We start from the raw sequence: 19,852 nt of genomic DNA on the forward strand, positions 1-19,852 counted from the left end.
TGCTTGTTGCATATCGTACCCCTCTTTCTCTGCCCCAGTTTCCTGTGTTTCTTTGACAATAAACTGTTCAGGCAAAATGTTTAAACAATATTCATGTATAGTATGAAAAGGCTTTTACCTGGGTTCTCCTTCTTCCTCTGTGACCTCATCCTCCTCTTCCTCACTGCCACTGTACTCATACTCTGGACCCTCTGAAAGAGACAGACAGACAAAATAGTAGTAATACATTGGGTTAATATATTCTGAAATGAAGTTATTAAAGGTCCCATGTTAAAGAAAGTGAAATTTCCTTGTCCAATTTATTTTAATCACAAAGCAGGTCTAGGTCCTATATTAATACTGAGAAAGTATCAAAGTGCTCAGTGTTCAATCTGTATTCAGAAACTGAGCCTTAAAACGAGCCGTCAGGACTTCCGTAACTTTGTGATGTCACAAAAAAACATTGCCGCTCTAAGCCATGCCCCAAGCCCAGCCCAACCTGACCCACTATCAAAGCTTGCATGATTTGGTCCCTCTGAGTGTTCACCTGAAATCTGCTATATTTTTATTCAATCACTCAGAAAAAAAGTCAGCCAATCAGAAGAGAGGCTCAGCCAAAGCCTGAGAGAGAGGTTATTAAACTACACTGAGATGGTTTTCGGTACTTAAAACCACAAATATATCTTCTTATGGATATCACAACTTCAAATTAAACACAAGAAAAATGTAAAATATGGGACATTCAAAGCAAAAAATCCAGTATCTCCTTACAAGGTCAATGGAAATGGAAACTTGATCATTTACTGCCCCCTTTTAAAAATGTTTAAATAGCTGATAGAGCTGAAACAATAAGCTGAATGATCACTTAGCTGATTGAAAGAAAACTAACTGGCATCTATTTTGATAATGGCTTAATCATTTCAGTAATTATTTCTGTAATGGCTCTAATAGCCGTATCAGATTGGTTCTAAATGTGTGAACATGTAAGAGTAGTTGTCCATCAGCTGCACAGCACTTGTGGAATGTGTCCCACTTCACTCTGGTGTCCATGTTAATAGTAGCTGCATGTCAGTATGTGAGGCTAGCAGGTTATTTACTGTAAAATTATGCACTCAGTGTTGTCAGAGAGGAGGAACTGTATGGTTATGGGTGGAGCTTTTGGTGAACACTTCTAATGTGTAAGCACTGGTGTGGGTATTCTTCACTGACTTTCTGAAGCAGCCACTGTTTCATTAAAGATTCCTCCATGCCTGCCATCTTGTTTCTGCGTCGTCTACTGCCAGTAGCAATTTTGTCATTATCAAAGCCACACGAAAGTATAGTGTGGGCAAACTTGGGCAATAAGAAAGTAAATGAGAGTCTTGTTCCGTGGAAGACATATGGGACAGAGTTGTTATACTGTAGTGTGGCTTCAGAACAGCTATGCTGAATCATCTCAATCCTGATCCGACACATACACCAAAAAAAAGTTTCTCTCCTTTCAGCATACACATCCTACCATGGGACCCATAACACATGCACATTGGTGTAGGCAGTTGGACATCTGCAAATAATGTCTTAAAATGCATATTGGACCTTTTTTGTTCACACAGTGAATTCTTGAATTTGACTGTGGGGGGGCTTCTTGTCCACAGGCCAGGAAGATGGGCCCAGCCAGCCATTTGGCCAGCATATGATGTGAAAGTAGCAAACGGGCTGACTTGAACATTTACTCAACATGCTGTATGTTGCCATCAACACGCTGAAAGGTAACACAATACAGGTATGTTTGTCCAAAGCAGAAAGAACTACAACTTTTGCAGTGGATGGAGGAAATCTCTGCTCTGCTGCTGTGATGTCATGTTTGAAGGGTTTGGCTCATGTTATGTCTTTCTAGGCCAAAGCTGCAGGAGGAGAGTGCATTTCGAGGGTTGATGCCTACTTCTGCTGACCGGGAAGAGGGCATTTTTTTTTTCCTTTTTTTGAGTGATTCATCTTCCAAAGCATAGGCCATCTTTGTCCAAACTACACTCTTGGGTATGCTGAAATGACACATCCTTTTTGCATCATGTCCGGAGCATTGAATTTTTTTTTTTCACTCTTATTTCTGCAGCAGCGAGTTTTTCCCACATGCACTTAAGACTATCAGCATTTCATTACTCTGGAGGGGCATAGGGGCACACAGACACACATATACACGCAAATCTGGTCTTGTACACATCGCATGCACACACACACACACACACACACACAACACATGCCTGATGCAGAAAGTCTACCAGTCATTAGTGTGTTTTTATAAGCTAACAGAAGATTAAAACCAGATGGCCATTCTGTTTCCTCCTTCCTTCCCCTCAGCTTCTCTCTCTGCTCTCTCTCTCTCTCTCTCTCTCTCTGTTGTTATCACTTTCCCGTCTGTCTCTCAGTTTGCCAAATGAAGATGAATAAACCTAAAGGACAACACAAGGATTTCTTGCTTTGTTTGAATATCAATGTGAGAACAAGAGAAGAGCAAAGTCATAAATATCTCTGTCTTCTCTTCCCCGCCCCTAACTCTTTTTCTCACTGTTTGACTGCACATCTTGGCATCACACATTCAGCACATGCAACTCATCCAGAGGAGAATGAATCTTCAGAACAGGATGAGAATAAATTGTTCTCATACTGTATGTCTCTCCACCCCCCCCCTCCTAGTTTGTCCCATTTTTTGTCTTTTTCCATCCCTCACTCTCTCTTCTCTCTCCTTTATTTCTCCTTTATTTCTGTGTGTGTTGTGTAAAACATGGCCCCAAGTGAATGTAGAAAAGAAGAGGAAAGGTCAGGACATGTACAGCCTTTTGGCCTGACCCAACATTCTCCCTCTCTCACTCTCTTGTTCATTTTGTCTTGCCATCTCACTGTCGCCCTTCCTCACTTCTCTCCATATTCTGTTTGATTAAAATATCTGGCATAACTGGAACAGTTCAAATTCAAAAGCTTTATTAGCGCAGCAGGGAAACCTGTTGTCTAGCCAGTGTTTGTGTATCAACTACTGTAGTTTTAGAGATGTAAATATAAACATATATTATTCCCTGAAACTTTCTTTCTGGTTTCAGTGTACTGCAGTAATACTGAACAGGTTTAAGAGTTAAAAAGTGTAGATTTACTTTAGAAATATATGAAGTATAATGTATTATATGCAAAAGACGTTGTGTAAACTGTGCAGTAACACTAGCATAATAAATCATTTCCATAAACAGCGTGCTATAAATTAGCAGAAATGCAGTGTTTGTGACAGCCTGAGCAAAGCAGCTGCTGTGGTATCAGTGCAGCTGGTGCTCTCTCTCAGCTCAAGTGTGCTGATAGTTCTTCCTCAAACACAAGTGGCCTCAAACCTACCTCATTCCACCTCAAGTTGCCTATTTGTAAAATTTTCTGATATCCTTTTAGTTATCCAAAGAACTTATTGTATTCCTTGTCTGTGAATGACCTCTTAAACAACTAAACAATTCTAAAAATGTGGGGCAGAGATGATGACCTCCATCTAGACTAAATCTCTGTCTGCCTTGACAGTATCAGCACAGGTTGTCTACACTCTCTCCTTCACTTTCTTTAGACAGACTATGTGTATGTGTTAATGGGTTTTTAATGCAGTCCTTGTTCGACCACCCTAGTCTTTCCCCTACACAGAGCTGCCTTTTCACCACACTGACACACACATGGCATGAAATAGCCAATATCAGCACAGGTTTCCCATTAGGACTCCGGCCCACAGCAAAATTCACCAGGCTCTGTCAGTGAGTGTCGGCCTACATAATTGATCACATGAATAATTCAGCTGTTAATACAAGAACTGAATTACTACTGAATCACTGTAATCAATTCCAGTCCTTTAGTAAGTCCAGTCCTGATGTAACGTTTGAATGAAAAAACTCTGAGTTCAGAGTTTGGTCTTGATAAAACTAAAAGATAAACTATAACAGCAGACAGGATTTAACTCACCGCATTTATCCAAAAGCTGTACCAGTTACTGATATGCACTGCATTCATGTCTGCTCACCTTTCTCTCTCTTCTTCCTGGTTCTATCCAGGTGATCTTTTAGCATTATGCGAACTTGTCTCTCATTAGCCAGGTCTCTGATGAAGGCGTGTCTCAGCAGGGTGTCAGTGGTGGGTCGATGCAGATGGTTCTTAACCAGACAGTTATCGACAAAGGACAGAAAACGCTTTGACCTATACAGATGGAGAAAGAGGGCGAAAGAAAGGAGACACAAAAAATCTTACCATGAAACTGAATGTTATGAAAATCTACTCTTTTGGTATCTGTTTAATGTACTTTTAATTCGAGGAAAATATTAAGAGCCTTTAAATTAGGTTTGATAACATGTACCCAGTTCATCTTTATGTTATAAAGTCTTGCTCATTCATTGTAAAATTAATATGAGTAGATATAATTCTTTAAATCCACATTCATTATTTCCAAGATTCAACAGCTCAGAACTGTTACTGAAACATCATAACTTTAAGCTCAAGTCTGCATTTTACTTCACTCACTTTTTACTATCATGTTTAATCTGGTTTTTGCTGCTCGTCATCTGTAAAGGACTCTGTGGTAAAAATGTCTTGATAAAACGCAGCATATAAATAAACCTGAGCTGACTAATGGGAAGTGGCGTGACAGAGGAGCAATTTGACACATAACCTACAAACACATGCCTGCACTACAAATAGGTGTAGGTAATTTTACTGACTAAACCTCCTTATGAAGGTCAGAAAAATCTCCTTTGTTTTTAACTTAAACTCATTTATTTAACAAGATTGGTCATTTTCAATTAAATAATCTCTTTACTAATGGTATGTTAGCAAAATCGGACCATTATTATAAACAACACTTGTGCAATCCACAAATATAAAACTCAGAACCAGAAACAAAACTAAGATCACATGTAAATCTATATGCAGGAAAAATCACATTAATGAAAGAAAAAGGACAAGCTTTCAACAATGAATTGTAATGCAGTGTCATGTTCAAACATATTCAAATCAACATCATCCTCTATAACCTGCCACAAAATTATTAAATATTTTTTAAACTCACCGAGAGTATGCCAGCTAGTAATCACTTGTTGCGGCACTACCAAGGAAAATCCTTGCAAACATGTTGAGTTTAAGTTTTACTCAGGAAACGTCTGTGTACAAAAATGCTCCTAACATTCGAGAGGTGTGTTGTCTCTAGTCTAAACTCATTAAAAACAGGGAAGAAATATGTGTTGCTGTTTAGTTTTCAGGATGCCTGATGCCTTAGGGGGGCCTGGAGGTAGGAGGGCTGAAAAGCTCTGCATAGCCCAGACCGTTGCAGCTATTAAAAGATGCCCTATGAACTAGTCTTTCTGATGGCATTAATACTGAATGGAAGAGGGCATGAGTTCAACTACAAATTCAGTCTGAAAAGCTTATTCATTATATATTCAAGAGGAGAGGGGAGGGGATGAAGACAAGAGGAGAGGAGAGGAGAGGAGAGGAGAGGAGAGGAGAGGACAGAAGAGGACAGGAGAGGAGAGGAGATGAATTAATCTTAATTTATTAAGATTAAAAATGGCAGCATCGATGTACAGTGTAGAACAGAACTGGTCAATATCACTTAAATGTGACGGAATTACAAATCCTAACTATTTAATATAATTTTATTTGTTTTTAGCCAAACCCCAAGAAGAATGAAGCCAATTCATTTGACAAACAGAAATGTTTGACTAATTAAACTATAATGAAAGGTCCATATTTAACTGCAAAAAGGTCAGTACACCCTTCATTCTTCTATGTTCTTAACATTTTGAAAGTCCACCTTTACTTTTGGTGACATACTCAATCCTCCTGAGCATGAATGATACCAGTCTCTTCGGCTGCTCTTTGCTGGTGGGCTTTTGTTGTTTTACCTTCAATTTTAAACACTCTATAGATTGGATTTAAGTGAGGGCACAGATCTGATGTTTAAGTTTTCAGTTTTTTTTCCTCTAAAAACTTGTGTGATTTGTGCTGTGTTTACCATGTATTGTCATGTTGGAAATTCACTCTCCTGCAAGTCTTCTTGAGACTGGGAGTCACCTTTTCAGTCAGTAATTAGGTATAAAACTTGAACTCATAGCGCCATTACCCCTAAACCTTCTGCAATCACGCAGTCCCATATGAGCCCACTCGCACCTCCATGTTCAACAGTAGGCAGTCACTGTGGTAGTCCTGGACCCTGGACAATTTCCTTACCATGTTGCATCAGACATAACTCAGACCAAAACTGAGAAAAAAAAACTACTGTGTTCAGGGGTTATTTTATAACTTTGTTCATGCAATTAGCCTCAGGTGTAATCACTTCTGTTTGTATGTCTGGACAGGCCTGTGACTTTGAGCTTTCTGTTTCATCGTGAGAGGACAGTGTTAAGATATCTGATGGCTGACTGTCTGAGGCATAAAGCCCACAACAAAGACCACTTTCAAGCCGTGTTTTCAGAAGAGAAAACCTAAACACTGCCCTCTACATCCTGCTGTGTGTATATGTGTGTGTGTGAGAGACAGGCTCACCATTTCTTTGATTTCAGTTTGGGTGGAGGGTTTCGTGGAATTAAAAACAGGGCTCTCATTGGATGCATGTCACATAGAGCTAGGAAAAAAGACAGAGGGTCAGAGAGGGAGAGAGAGAAAGAGAGAGACATTTAAAATGAGGAAATACAGTACATTTGGGAAACATAAACAATCTATTAACAACATAAGTCACTTATATGTGTATGTGAAGATGTATTTCTGACTTACGAGGGGCTCCTTCAGCCATCTCTAAAGCTGTGATTCCTAAAGACCAGAGGTCACTCTGAAAATGAGAGGGACAGGAAAAGGTTAAGACTGGTGCACACACAAAGCTTAGCTTGAGCTCTAGTCATTTCCTGTAAACTTTGGATGTCCTCTTTTAATTCAAATAGTAAATCAGTTTGTGCATAGTGTGAGAGTGTAGATCCAGGAATAACAAAAACAATTTCCAAGACTTCAAGCCAAGCTCCTGGCATTTTACAAAGAATTGGATTCAGTGATTTCAAAAGTCATTGTGTAATTACTTCCAGAAAAGAAAATTTCCATTTATACGCATTTCTGTGAACTATGACATATCTAATCAGGATGGGTGAATGGAAACGTTTTGATGAAAAAGTTGCTTGAAGGATGTTCTGTGAGTAATGAAAGTCTTTCATGTATAATGATGGAAATCTTTCTGCTGAATATAAGGTGATGAAAGCCTAGACACCATTTACTGTAGAATTAGTCATTTCATGTGTCTTTGGTGGATTGAACAGCTACTGGATATCAAAAAAGGGGGTGTAAATGCTTTAAAGAGGCATTCAAGATGAATTGAAACCTCAGCTAAGACATACTCTATCTATCCTCTCTGTCCAAGGCATATACATAATCTTTACTTTAATTTAACTATATATGTAATTGGCCAGTGTAACCTATATAGTGTCTTTCCTCCGGTGATAATGGCAGCCGAAGTTACACTTAAATCACTTGGTGACCAAGGGTGATTGCCTGGCCGCCTCCTGACAGCCTGCCTGTGGAACTCAGGATAGCCAGCTCTTAAAAACCCATTTTTATAAAAAGTTCTTGGTCTTGTTTCGCTTTTTCTTTTGGTGTTGTGTATTTGAATTATGTTGTTTTAAATGATTTTAATTTTACAGTGTGTACAAATAAAGTTTATTGTCATTATCATTGTTATTAAATCAGTCGTTTAAACTGAAATTTTACTGCTGGATGCAATTTGCAAGGGGGAGAGAGCACCTGTCTGTAATGGTGAGCCTATGAAGATGAGCAAAACCTTTATTTTGTTTGTGAGAGACATCCATGTGTTTGTGCTATGGATAGTTGTTACTGTAGCTGTCATGCCAGCTAAACTGTTATTGCTGTAGATAAACTGCCAACAATATTATTTGTCTGGCAAACAGCTTTAGATGCATTACCACCATCCTTTGAACTGGAGTAAGACTGACCCTGATTTGCATGTATCCCAGGAAAACAAAGAGGGGTTGCAATCAGATTTGTGATCTGACTGTATGTGGCTGACGGCCTGTCTACACAGGAGGCATTTCTGTCTTTCTTCCATGCATCTGACAAAACATCTATTTTAATCAATATAGCTGTCTACACACATCCCAAGGCAAATTTTTACGCTTCAAGTCTATTTTCTTCCGAATTACCTGCTTAACTACAGTGATTGTGTGACACAGGTGACCTACACTCAATACTGTCCCAGTACTGTGTGCACAGTTCATCCCAATCTCTGCTGTCTCTTCCATGTTTGCCTAGTTGTATGAGGTTGTTTGATCACTGGATTAAAATATTACCATTTATTTTTAGTTTAGTTTAGTCTGAGTTTGTAGCTTCAGAAGTCTCATATGGTCTGCATTAACTGATAATAAAGAACAAGAACTTTCACAGTACTAATCAGTGTTTGAAATGCTCTTCATTCTTCTGCTGGATGCCTTGCTTTTATATTCATGAGTCACTCAGGCTGATGGGAACTAACCCAATTCCCAGGGTATTTTCCCATCCCAAGCGGTCACTAAAAATGTCCTTGAAGTTGGCAAGAAACATAACTACGTCTGTGTCATTACGTACCCTGTAGTCATATGTGGCATCAGGGTTCTCATCACAAGCAATGACCTCTGGAGCCATCCAGTAGGGAGTACCAATGAAGGTGTTCCTTCTGCCAATGGTCTTGTCCAGCTGAGCCGACACCCCAAAGTCAACTGAAACATAAAAATGTAGGACGTCTGTAAACAACAAAATGACCAATGCTTCTCTGAGAGGAGGTTTTTTCATGGTTTGTGTGATTTATTTATGTATGTATGACTATGATTGTTCTAAAGTTCAGCCTAGGGGAGGATGCGCATGTGTCTGAGAAACCACAGTGCATGTGTAGATGTGTCATACCCAGTTTGACTTCAGCATTCTCTGTGAGCAAAACATTTTGTCCCTTAATGTCTCTGTGAATCACATGATGGGAGTGAAGATGGGAAAGACCCTGGAAGACAAACATACACACACATTAACACACACATACTCACAGAGTCAGATGACTATCACTATAAATACGAATTCACAAACACTGCCTTGGTAGAGTAGTTGCATTATGTGTCTATTCTGAAGGAATATGAAATAAAAACTTGGATTTATTTCAACCCTGTGCTGCTTTTTCACTATAATAAAATTCTAAACAACTTTTCTTTAGGTGGCAGACTGGACTAGTAGCAGTGGCACAGTTTGAATATGTGCGCGTCTGTGTGTGTGTGTTTGTGTGTTTGTACTCTCGCTTCTTCAAAGGAGGTTAAATAAACAGAGGAAGTGAGTCTTATTTCAGACAATGACTTCATCATGCTATGCTGAGTGTCTGTGTGAGTTTGCATGTGTGTGTCGAAACAATGGGGAGACAGCATGGCTGACAGCAGCAGAGAAAACCCTGGCATCCATCCAGAGTCCTTTGTCTCTCAAGTTTTTTTTTTTTACTTCTAAAAAAATAATCTCAGTTCCATGTTGACCTTGATAGTGTCAGCATAAAGGTCAGTTATGTTAGAAGTAAGTTGATATAAGTTGATATACTGTATGTGTGTGTGTAGGTCTGTTAGTAGAGCCACAAACTGAAACACCAACGCAGAAAGCAGTGCAAACATCCCGGAGTCTTTCTCAGGACCTTGTGATCTCTCATAATGATAACCATAACATCTTACACACATGTGTTTTAAAGTGGCCTTTTGAGTATATAAATGAAAAAATAAATCAATTATTCCCCCCACGTCACAGAGGGAAAACATGACAGAGAAGCTGATCCCTGAACATAAAGAAGTATCAGTGTCGGTTCGGCTTCTTCTCTTTGATGTTTTGGCAAAGAATCCAACTCTAAAAGTAGCATCGCGTTTCTCATACAACCGCAGCAACTCATCTCGCCTTTAGTTTGCGTCCATACACAAATGACTACCTCTGTCTTTTTCTCTTAACAATACCTCAGGAATAAGTTCGTTTTGTGCATCTTGTCTGTATGTTCGTGCAAGTTAATTGAGGACAGAGAGTTTAAATGCTACATTACATAACAAAAGGGATTTGCGTTAGTATGGTACAGAGAATCAGGTACACGTTCACATAATATATACACTCCCTTACACTGTACAGCTATACAGTGAAAGGGGTTATTTTGAGTTTTAGCCTGATAGTTTAGCACTTCCGAGGTTTAATCACTATTATAACAGAAAAGCAACTGCGTTAGAAAATATCTGGTTCTTTAATAAAAAGTCAAAGCTAAAAACCTGTGTACATACATAACATTTAAAGAGAGAAGTAAACTATAACTCTCGGAGAGCAGTTCAGTGAGAAACATGCAATCACTGCTTAAAATATTGTAAAATGTACAGCTGATGTCAAGTCGAAGCTAAAGATTACGCAGTGTAGAAACACGAAAAAACATTCAGCAGTTTAAATCATTTCAGCTTGGGGTTAGGGTCTGACAATAACCAACTTCAAACTGATGAAAAAAAATATGGGTCCGAGCTGAGCCAATATTAGCATTTGCAGATATATTTGTAACAAGTTAATTTTTCAGGAATATTTGATTGTTATTATTTAAACTCTTAAATATCAATATTGGTATCTGCCTCAGATATCCAGTGTTGGTCAGGCTCTCATATGGGTGAATCGGTTGTATGCTGTTTTATGCATATTTGTGTGTTACTTGACCTTACCCTGAGCACCTCTCTGCAAATATAAGCTATCCAGTCTTCCTTCAGACAGTTTCCCTTGGTCTTCTTCACCAAGTCTGTTACTGAGCCAGCTCCACAGTACTCCATCACCAACTACATGGGCAGATGAAGAGATGTCTGTCACACACACAGGTACTGTACTAGCCAAAATAACTATTAATATTACTGTCTTTTGATCCTAATATGAAAGACATAATACAACAGGAATACAGTTTATGATAATGTCACACAGGATAAACCCAGAGTGGCAGCAGCTGTTAAAGAAAAATGTGTCATTTCTATAAGCAATAATTATTAAAAAAGCAGATAAAGTAGTTTACAAACCCAGAGCTGGTGGTCCTGTCCCGCAGGACCTTTCTTAATAAAAGCTCCATAATAAGTAGCGATGTTTCTATGGTGGGAATAACTCTTCAACATGTTGATCTCCAGCTTTATCTCCTCTTCTTCCTCCTAAACATAAAAACAGAAACGCCACGCTTACTCAGATGATAAAAGCACCACTTTTTAACGTGACTGATCTGCATTTAAAGAAGCTGTTAAATGTCAGTGTTTGGCAGAGGAGAGACAGCTTGAATAAAAGAGCGTATTATACACTGTATTATGCACTTATACAGGATGTTTAGAAGGTGTGGCACTTAACACTAAACCATACATCAAAATATGATCATGTTTAATCCTGCTTCTATAATGAGGCTTATCTATAAAAGTTGAAAGGTGGCACTTTAAAAATAAAAAAATCTAAGGCTCCATACAAAACAAACACGTATACAACCAGACAGACAGCAGCTCCAATCAGACTGTTCGTCTAACCTCTACATGATCTTTCACCCAGCTATTGGACCTTAATTCAACTACTCTCAGTTCTCAACTAAGGTTGGTCAGTGTTATGAGACATAGGACAGATAGAGCTAGCAGAGGAAACAGAGAGTGGCACTTTTTGTTTTCTCACTATAAATCCCAGAAATGACTTGTGACTTCTCAAATTCACTGAACCTCTAAACCTACACTGGGCTAGAGGAGAAAGAGGAGAGCTGGAAGAAGGAGAGCAGAGCTGGAGGAGCCCGATGTGGCTGTTAATCAGAAAAGAGGAAACAACAGAGAGCTTCTCCCAGTCACTGACCTCCTTTAAATCTCCACAGGACAGGAGGGGAGAAAATGACAAGCAGAGTTTGACCTTTCACCTCTATCTGAAACACAAAGCCCCCTGCCTGTGTCTGCAGTCTGTCTGTGAGTGTGTCTGTGTGCGAGAAGGGAGATAATAGCCAAGCATTTCCTGCTAAAGAGTTTGTCTGCAACACAGAAGACCCAGAGTCTCATCGACAGCAAATCAACCAGGGTGTCCACTTCTGCAATGGACAGGTTTGTGGCAATGTAAAAATAAGCACCAAGTCTGATCAGGGTGTAATAACTTTTTTTCGGACACAATAGAAACTGCACAGATGCTATTTAACCCAGTTTTGCATTTACCAGTCTAATGGAGCCATTCTCTATTATTCTGCAGATAATTATTTCAATTACTCAATCAATTGTTGGTCTATAAAATTTAAGAAAATGGTTAAATATGACCATCACAGTTTCCTTTTAATTTGCTTGATTTGTCCAACAACAGTCAAAACCCCAAACATATTCAGTTTCCTGTGACATAAAACAAAGGAAAACAACAAATCCTTCTCGGTATTTTTACATATTTTTTACGACTAAGAGTAGGCCATGCTAGCAGTTCTGTTAGCAGCTCTGTGAGACTCTATAGAGGTTACACAGGTACATCAGAAATATGATAATGCTTAATCCTGCTTCTATAATGAGGCTTATCAAAAAAGTTGAAAGGTGGCACTTTAAAAACAATTCAGCAGCATTCATCATCAGCAGCAGCAGCGAGCTAAAAGCTAACATCACTTAACAGTTTTACTTAGTTAGTGAAACTAAAAATCCTTTATTAATACATGGAAATGCCAACGCATTATATTTTTTTCTGACTGCCATTGTACAGTTTCAACTCTTACAAGACTAATTACACTCCCCCTGTTTTTCTTCATAATCAAAATAGTTCCCAATTCATTTTCTGATGATCAAGAAATTGATGAATTAACTAATCGTTTCACAACTACATGCTTAATTATCTGAAAGCGTAGTCCTCTTAGAGGGTTCAGCCTGACCACATTAGAAATGCTTCACTGAAACACTGCTTTGCCATATTATGACCCAGCATGCCTCAAAATCTGTTGCAACGTTATTTTGAGCACATATGTAACCCCATTCTACCGTCACTGTTGATCTACATCTGTACACCACAAGCAATATTCAATAAAACCTCCACACCTCAGCTGTTTGTCCCCTCATACAGCTGTAAGAGCACAAGGTAGAACACACACAGTCAAATCACCTCCTTCTTTAAACGTAAAGGGTCTAATCCATAGTCCATATATAACTGTAAGGCTAACCAAACCACTGAAATTCAAAATACAGCTTCAGACAGATCTTTTCATCCTCATATGGATTTACAGTATTATGAGTCATATCAATAATTTTTTTCATCAACACTATCCAACACTGTGGTTTTAAAACTCTAAAATGAACAGAACTTTAACATCAATGAAATTCATCTGGAATATAATATAAAAAAACTACTTCTGGACCAAAACAGAAATATTGGTGGGGCTCTGAGAACAGTAAGAAAGAAGAGACTATTTCATGTAATTTAATTCTGTCAGGCTAGCGGTGTAAAACGTAGATTTTTGTTTGATCCTAGTTGTGTGTCTATGCTTTAGGGAAGGAGTTAGGAGAGGTTGTCAAATGGATTGTAAAAGTTCCATTGCTTCAATTACCCGCATGAGGAGAGAGAGAATTGAGTTGGGAAAGGAGAGAAGAGAAGAGAGATGCACTGTGAAGCCAGTCATTCAGTCTAATAATGAGTTTTAAAACGTTTTATACCAATGTAAAGAGCTTTAAAATACTGTAGTACTGAAAACCAAAATGTATAGACTGATCTTAATAACCTTTTATATCATTGCAATTGAGCATTCTCAATTCTCGGCTGGCAGGTGTGAATTAACCTTAAGCAACCAGACGCCTTTTACACAGGTTTGGTTTGCAGCTTTAAATGAATGTGGCAGTATTTAAAGATAAAGATAGCAGAATGAAGCTTAAAGGGGCTATTTGTAAGTTTTCTCTGCCAATCAAATGTGGTTTCTTGCCTAGAGCGGGTGGTGGTGATTATCACTAGACATGAGCTTTGGCTTGATTGCGCCTCAAGACAAAAGATTATAATACACCCTCTGAGCAGCGCTACATCTTCAGGGCAGATTGGAGGGCTACAGTGAGTCATTATCAGAAAGTGACGAGACGGATTGGGGCTAGCTGGTTAGAATGCAAACTTCATTAGAAGAAAAGATGTGATAAAGTTGACATTGGCGTTGTTTTCCACCTCTCGAGACAGCTCTTGGTGAGTAAAGGAATGAAGTTTGATGCTAAATTTGCAATGTTTCTTCTAGACTGGTAAGTAAACAGCTGTTGATGCTAACATTGGCTGTGTAGCAATAGCAGAACTTACATATAACTCCTTTAACAAAAGAGGTTGGAGCTAGGGTTATATATGTAACCAATAAAATAACATAGATAAACAGCTTCACAGAGGAATTCATGTAAATTTAAATTTCCATTGTATTTGATATTTTCATCCAAGGTTTCCACCAGAGTATTCCAAGCCCCAAGCAGCTTGATTGGAAACCTAGACATAATAGTTGGAAAGTTCACCAGCAACTACTGATGATTAAAGCACCACTGTCGACCTCCCAGCTACAGGTCGTTGCTGGGCCACCACATCAGTCAAAAAAATCCATAAAGTTTTTACCGGCCCTGTCTGTGTGCCTGTCACAGAGTGTGCTGCGTGCAAAAACGCACAAAAAATAAAGAGATGTGGAGGAGGCACAGGTAAAGGGAGTCGAGTCGTAGAGTGGTGACAGCTAACATGTCTCTGTGTTTGTGGCAGTGGGTGGGAGGAAAGAGATTAGCAGAAAGTTATATATTTATTTATATACTTATTATATTCATATTCATATTTTCTGTTATTGTAGTTCCAATGTGTTTAAGATTTGAAAGCAACCAGTGAAATTAATCTTTATGTGTGCAGTGCAACTAAATTTAAATATCTGTCAGCCCTATGAAACATGCCCCTTCCTGTTTAGCTAGGTTGCATAGCAATGCAATGGGAAGGAATTCTGAAGTACGGAAACTATAGCTGTGTCCCAATTTAGGGGCCACATTCAGTCTACGAAGGCGTGGCCTCCGAGGACCACATGAACCACGAGGCCGAACTGAAATGAGATAGTCTGGTCTACGTAGGATATCCTATTGATCCTCGACTGCTGTTTTATTTCTCTTTTTGAAAAGTGATTCATCACTTGCATGCAATGAATCTTGGGATGGGTTGGGCGAATGTGGATCCTGCGGCTTGCAATTGAAGGAGCCTTCAAAATAAAAGCTAAAAGCTAACTAAAATTAATTACATAACTCAATGAATGACTGATTTTTTTAACATCTTTGCATGTGGCATTTTATTGGGTAGTGGTGGCCAATGTGTAAGAGGAATAATACCCGAGTTTTACATTTTGTAAGTGTAATGGATGATGTGGAGGCGAACAAAATTCTGACACAGTAAAGTGATCCACAAGTGGAATCCCAGCTTAAACTTCTCGAATCACTGTAACTTTTTGAATCAGCATAATGCAGTTCTCTGCTGTCCATCTGTCTGTCCATTTGCACAGTATGCAACAAATGACTTCAATATGTGAGCTTTCATTATCTCTCTTCATAGACAGATAACACAGACAGATAACTAACAACATGCTGACTGGTTTATTCACAAACAGCAAGCGCCTTCATGAGACCAAAAATGAAATAGAAATGCGACTGAATTTTTATTCTGACTTTAAATTCAATTCTAAACCATTTGCACATGGGATAGAACTAGATCAGCTTGTAATATTCTCATGTGAGGGTAATCGTGTATACAAAAGTATGCCATGTATAATTTAAATTAACAGACGGATTATCTATTATTATCACTTTAATATTCACCAAAGATAAGCAAGAAAAGAGGAACAAATAAGCTCAGAGTGGAGGTAGAGACAAAACGAGTATGTGTGTGATTGAATGAAGTGCATGTTTACCTCTGTGACTTCCATGACTTTGATAGCTGCCAGCTGGCCCGTCTTGACATGACGACCCTGTTGGAATACACAAAAAAGCAGATATAAAAGAGTAAACACTCAACACAAAGCCAATTATTTCTACCAACATACACAGTTGTTTTTCATCTTGACACACCAAATAAAAAAACACAGTGAGGTGCGGTCCGTAGCAACATGTATGAGTAGAAGTGTGTCACTAGGAAACATCCCAAGTCCCACGACAGCACAAGCTCTTACATAGTGCATGACTGTTTCAACACAAGAACATCAATCAAAGGCATTTTGTCTTGGGGTTTTATAGAACAGTGTCCAAAGGGCAAAAAAATTGTGGTGAAAAAAGCTAAATTTGAGATAAATTGTGGATGACGAGAAGAACAGAAACTGAGCTTTGGCTCTACAATCAAACCTGAATGAACTAGATTATGAAAAAGCTACTACTCTCTTCTCGCAGATTCCAGCAGTAAAAATCGAATATGTTCAAATGTGATATGATCAACTCCGTACGATTGCTTCATGCACAGCTCAGGCAGACTATCTCTCTGGGTGCTAAGAAAAGCAGTTCTCATGTAGTGACAAGTGAATCATCTCAGGCTCAGGTCAATATTCTACACATGTTCATTAAATCACAAGTGCAGCTGTGTGAATGAGAAAGACAGGCAGGGTCAAAATTGTCAAGCTTAGACACCAAATATTGTAGAATTTTATCTCCAGATTACAACAAAACCTGGCAAGCACTGGAATCTATAATCAACCCAACCATAATGTAACATGAACACAAATTACTACACAACTTTTGAGTGAGCCCTTGGATTGTGATATTATTTTCAATACTCATGGACACAGCTACAGTGCGTCTGTCTGTCTGCGTAATTTCATTTTCTCGTGAGAGGCACAGTCAGAAAGAACAAGACAGGACGCAAGATGAGACAGAGAGAGAAAAGAGGGAGTAAGCCCACACACAGAGCAGGAGCTGTAAAGTGCAGTCAGGTGAAAAGGGGAAAATTGAAAACCTTGTCATGAGTCAGAAAGCTGACAAGATACTAGAGGAGCTCCTCTATAGGCCTTTAAGCTGTGATGTACAGTATGACAGAGCTCTGAGTGTGTGTATGAAATAGACGAGAGGGCACTCAATCAGTCAGCTAATATTCAGGTATAGACTCAGAGAAAAACAGTGAGGAGAAGATGAGCTTCAAAATAAACACAAGTTTTGATATTTGCCTATTTTTGTTTTATCTTGTCTGAAGCTACATTTGAGATACACTGTTACTTTCCTGAGAAGTATAACTCACAGGACTGAGTCCTGCATTATATAGAAGGCCATGGGAAATAGCATGGTGTTGAAACCTGTGTTTGATGAAATTATTTTCACATCCGCAAAGTCTTGAGGAGTATCAAAGACTTACACCCAGTGGTACGTTTTAAAACTTCCATTAATTCAGTTACTGTCAATACCATCCCTCAGGTAAACAATAACTGAAAACTGTTATGGCAGAGAGATCTGTGAAATTAGTTTGATCGGAAATCGCAAAGGAAGCAAAGAAAGAGTTTAATAACGAGGGAAATCTCAGATATTATATAGTAGTAAGACTAGATTGGACCTGAGTGGATGGTTTGGTTCAGCAAATGTCTGCACTTAGTTACAGAGGCTAGTGGCAGAGAGGTTACTTCATACATGACATCATAAGTTTGGCTCTCTATGCTGTACTACTTACTGTTTCATCCCCATATAAACTATTGTAAGCGAGCTTTGCTAACAAAGTTTGCAAGTTATTGGATGAAGTACCTACATGAAATATATCCATTACACTCTTTAGGACTCTGGGAATATTTGTGGACACTAGAAATACTGCATCCTTGTGTCCAGCGTATTTACAAGTTCAAATATAGTGTGTTTCATTTGAGTTTCATCTCACTTAACATGCATGTAAATGTTTTATACCCAGTAACAGCTGGGCAGGAAAATCCATGAAAACAGTGGAATGCTAAGACATGCTTCACAATAAAGTTTATTTAAAATGTTACTGAACCGGCAGCTGTGAAGCAGACGACTTGTCAGATAACAACCTAGCTGATTTTCTTCACATACTGTATTGGACATGAGATATACTGTGTCAGGCTCAATGACCCCTGTTCATTCTGGCCACCATTCTGTCCCCACATGGAGGACATTGTCTCCATAATTGCAAAGAATTGTGGCATACAAGCAGCCGCTGCCCTGACTGTGATAAATAAGGAAACGGCCTTCCTGTCCCTTTAGACTCAATGGTGTCTGCTGGCTACGCTGCCACCACAACTCACTAATGTGAAATGTTCTACTCTCAGCTGGGCCACTTATTAACAATATGCAGCACTGACACACACACACACACACACACACACGCACACGCACACGCACACTCAAAAGGGCTCTGTGGTCTTCAATTAATTGGAGAAAGCTTGTGCACTTTCTGACATTGACGTCCAATGAATTTAATACATGGGCTCATGCACACACACACATTATGTGACAAAGTGCTAGGAATCAAACGCACACAAATGAATCCAGATACAAATATCGTCTCCATATTTGTCTTGTTCACTTACACACATCACACACACGATGGAATAAGGAACACTACAAATACTGTGTCAGTGAAAAGGTTACTATAATATATTCATACATATGCTAATTAGATACAAAAGAGACATTTATAATGCAGACAGCAAGGGGACAAATGAGAGAAACACTCTTACTGTATCTCTCTGCTACTCTCGAAAGTTTCTCTCTCCCTCTCTCTGCCTGTCTTGCTTTCATCTCCTCCTCTGTTTTTCTGTCTCTCCCCTACAGAACAGTCTGTTAGTTACATAGGTGTGCTTGGATGGACTGCATCTCCTCTACAAACTGCATGTAGGAATGGTGCTAATAAACAGCAGCATGTTTGTATCTATGTGTGTGTGTGTGTGTGTGTGTGTGTGCGCGCGCGCATGCGTAGATGTGTCTGAGCCTGCACATTTTGCTAGAGAAACAACCCATTTTTTCCCTCCCTTCCATTCACATGGAACTTTCACTGGCTGGCACTACACGGTCAAAAGGGGCTGCACTGGTGTCTATTATATTTACAATAATGCTGCAGAGAACTGAGAAAGTGAAGCTGCTCCCACTGTGAGTGAGTGAGTGTTTGTGTGTGTTTGTGTGTGTGTGTGTGTGTGTGTGTGTGTGTGTGTGTGTGTGTGTGTGTGTGTGTGTTCTGTGAGCCAACAGGGATGTATTTACCAGGGCAGCTCAAGGAGAAACCATCTTGTTTGTTATCATTACGTGATTTTACTTAAATAATTGAGATGGGTTGATTTAGAACAAAATAAGGATAATTTTTCTGATGGTTAATGAGACTAGAGATAAACTGATTAATGGGCCAGACTGATATATCAACTCATACTAGCTTATCACAGATACATTAGCATTGTATGTGTTGGCTGATAAGCAACAACAAATTTAAAATCCATGATTCATCAGGCTGGCAGGATCTAATGATGAGACGCTATCAATTTGCATCATGGGAATTGTAGAATTCAGCAGTTTCAGAGTTTGATACTGCTGCATCGATTTCGATCATTCTTTTTTAAATCTGAGTTTTGCTGTTTCGCCAACTTTGTTGAAGTATGATACTGAATCACAGGTGCACTTTTAATTGTCCTTTTGGCATTTAGAAAGTATAGTGAGAAGGCCAGACCCTCCAAGAATATTCTAACTGGACTTTCCCATGTTCTCACTGCTCTGGGTCTCACTCTCTCTCTCTTTCACTCTCTCTCTCTTTCTCTCTCTCTCTCTCTCACACACACACACACACACACACACACACACACACACACACACACACACACACACACACACACACACACACACACACATGGGTAATCAGCACAATCCATTGCTCCGAGCCTCATGGGGGGCTGCTTTCCCCTTCC

At 39.1% G+C, this 19,852-nt stretch overlaps 1 protein-coding gene across 3 annotated transcripts in view; it reads right to left on the bottom strand.

The window, feature by feature from the left end:
* LOC111226586 (misshapen-like kinase 1) overlaps positions 1-19,852 on the bottom strand; it is a 66,453-nt gene that overhangs the window by 38,627 nt on the left and 7,974 nt on the right. For all 3 annotated transcript variants that reach the window (XM_022751817.1, XM_022751816.1, XM_022751815.1), the window contains exons 3-11: positions 15,887-15,943; positions 11,043-11,168; positions 10,701-10,811; positions 8,902-8,992; positions 8,587-8,717; positions 6,739-6,793; positions 6,511-6,589; positions 3,998-4,170; positions 119-191 (exon numbers count right to left, since the gene is read on the bottom strand). In XM_022751817.1, the coding sequence (XP_022607538.1) occupies positions 119-191; positions 3,998-4,170; positions 6,511-6,589; positions 6,739-6,793; positions 8,587-8,717; positions 8,902-8,992; positions 10,701-10,811; positions 11,043-11,168; positions 15,887-15,943 (896 nt within the window). The remainder of the gene's footprint in view (positions 1-118; positions 192-3,997; positions 4,171-6,510; positions 6,590-6,738; positions 6,794-8,586; positions 8,718-8,901; positions 8,993-10,700; positions 10,812-11,042; positions 11,169-15,886; positions 15,944-19,852) is intronic.

This window comes from Seriola dumerili, unplaced genomic scaffold (assembly GCF_002260705.1).
Source record: "Seriola dumerili isolate Sdu_G_001 unplaced genomic scaffold, Sdu_1.0 BDQW01000161.1, whole genome shotgun sequence".
Taxonomy (NCBI): Eukaryota; Metazoa; Chordata; class Actinopteri; order Carangiformes; family Carangidae; genus Seriola; species Seriola dumerili.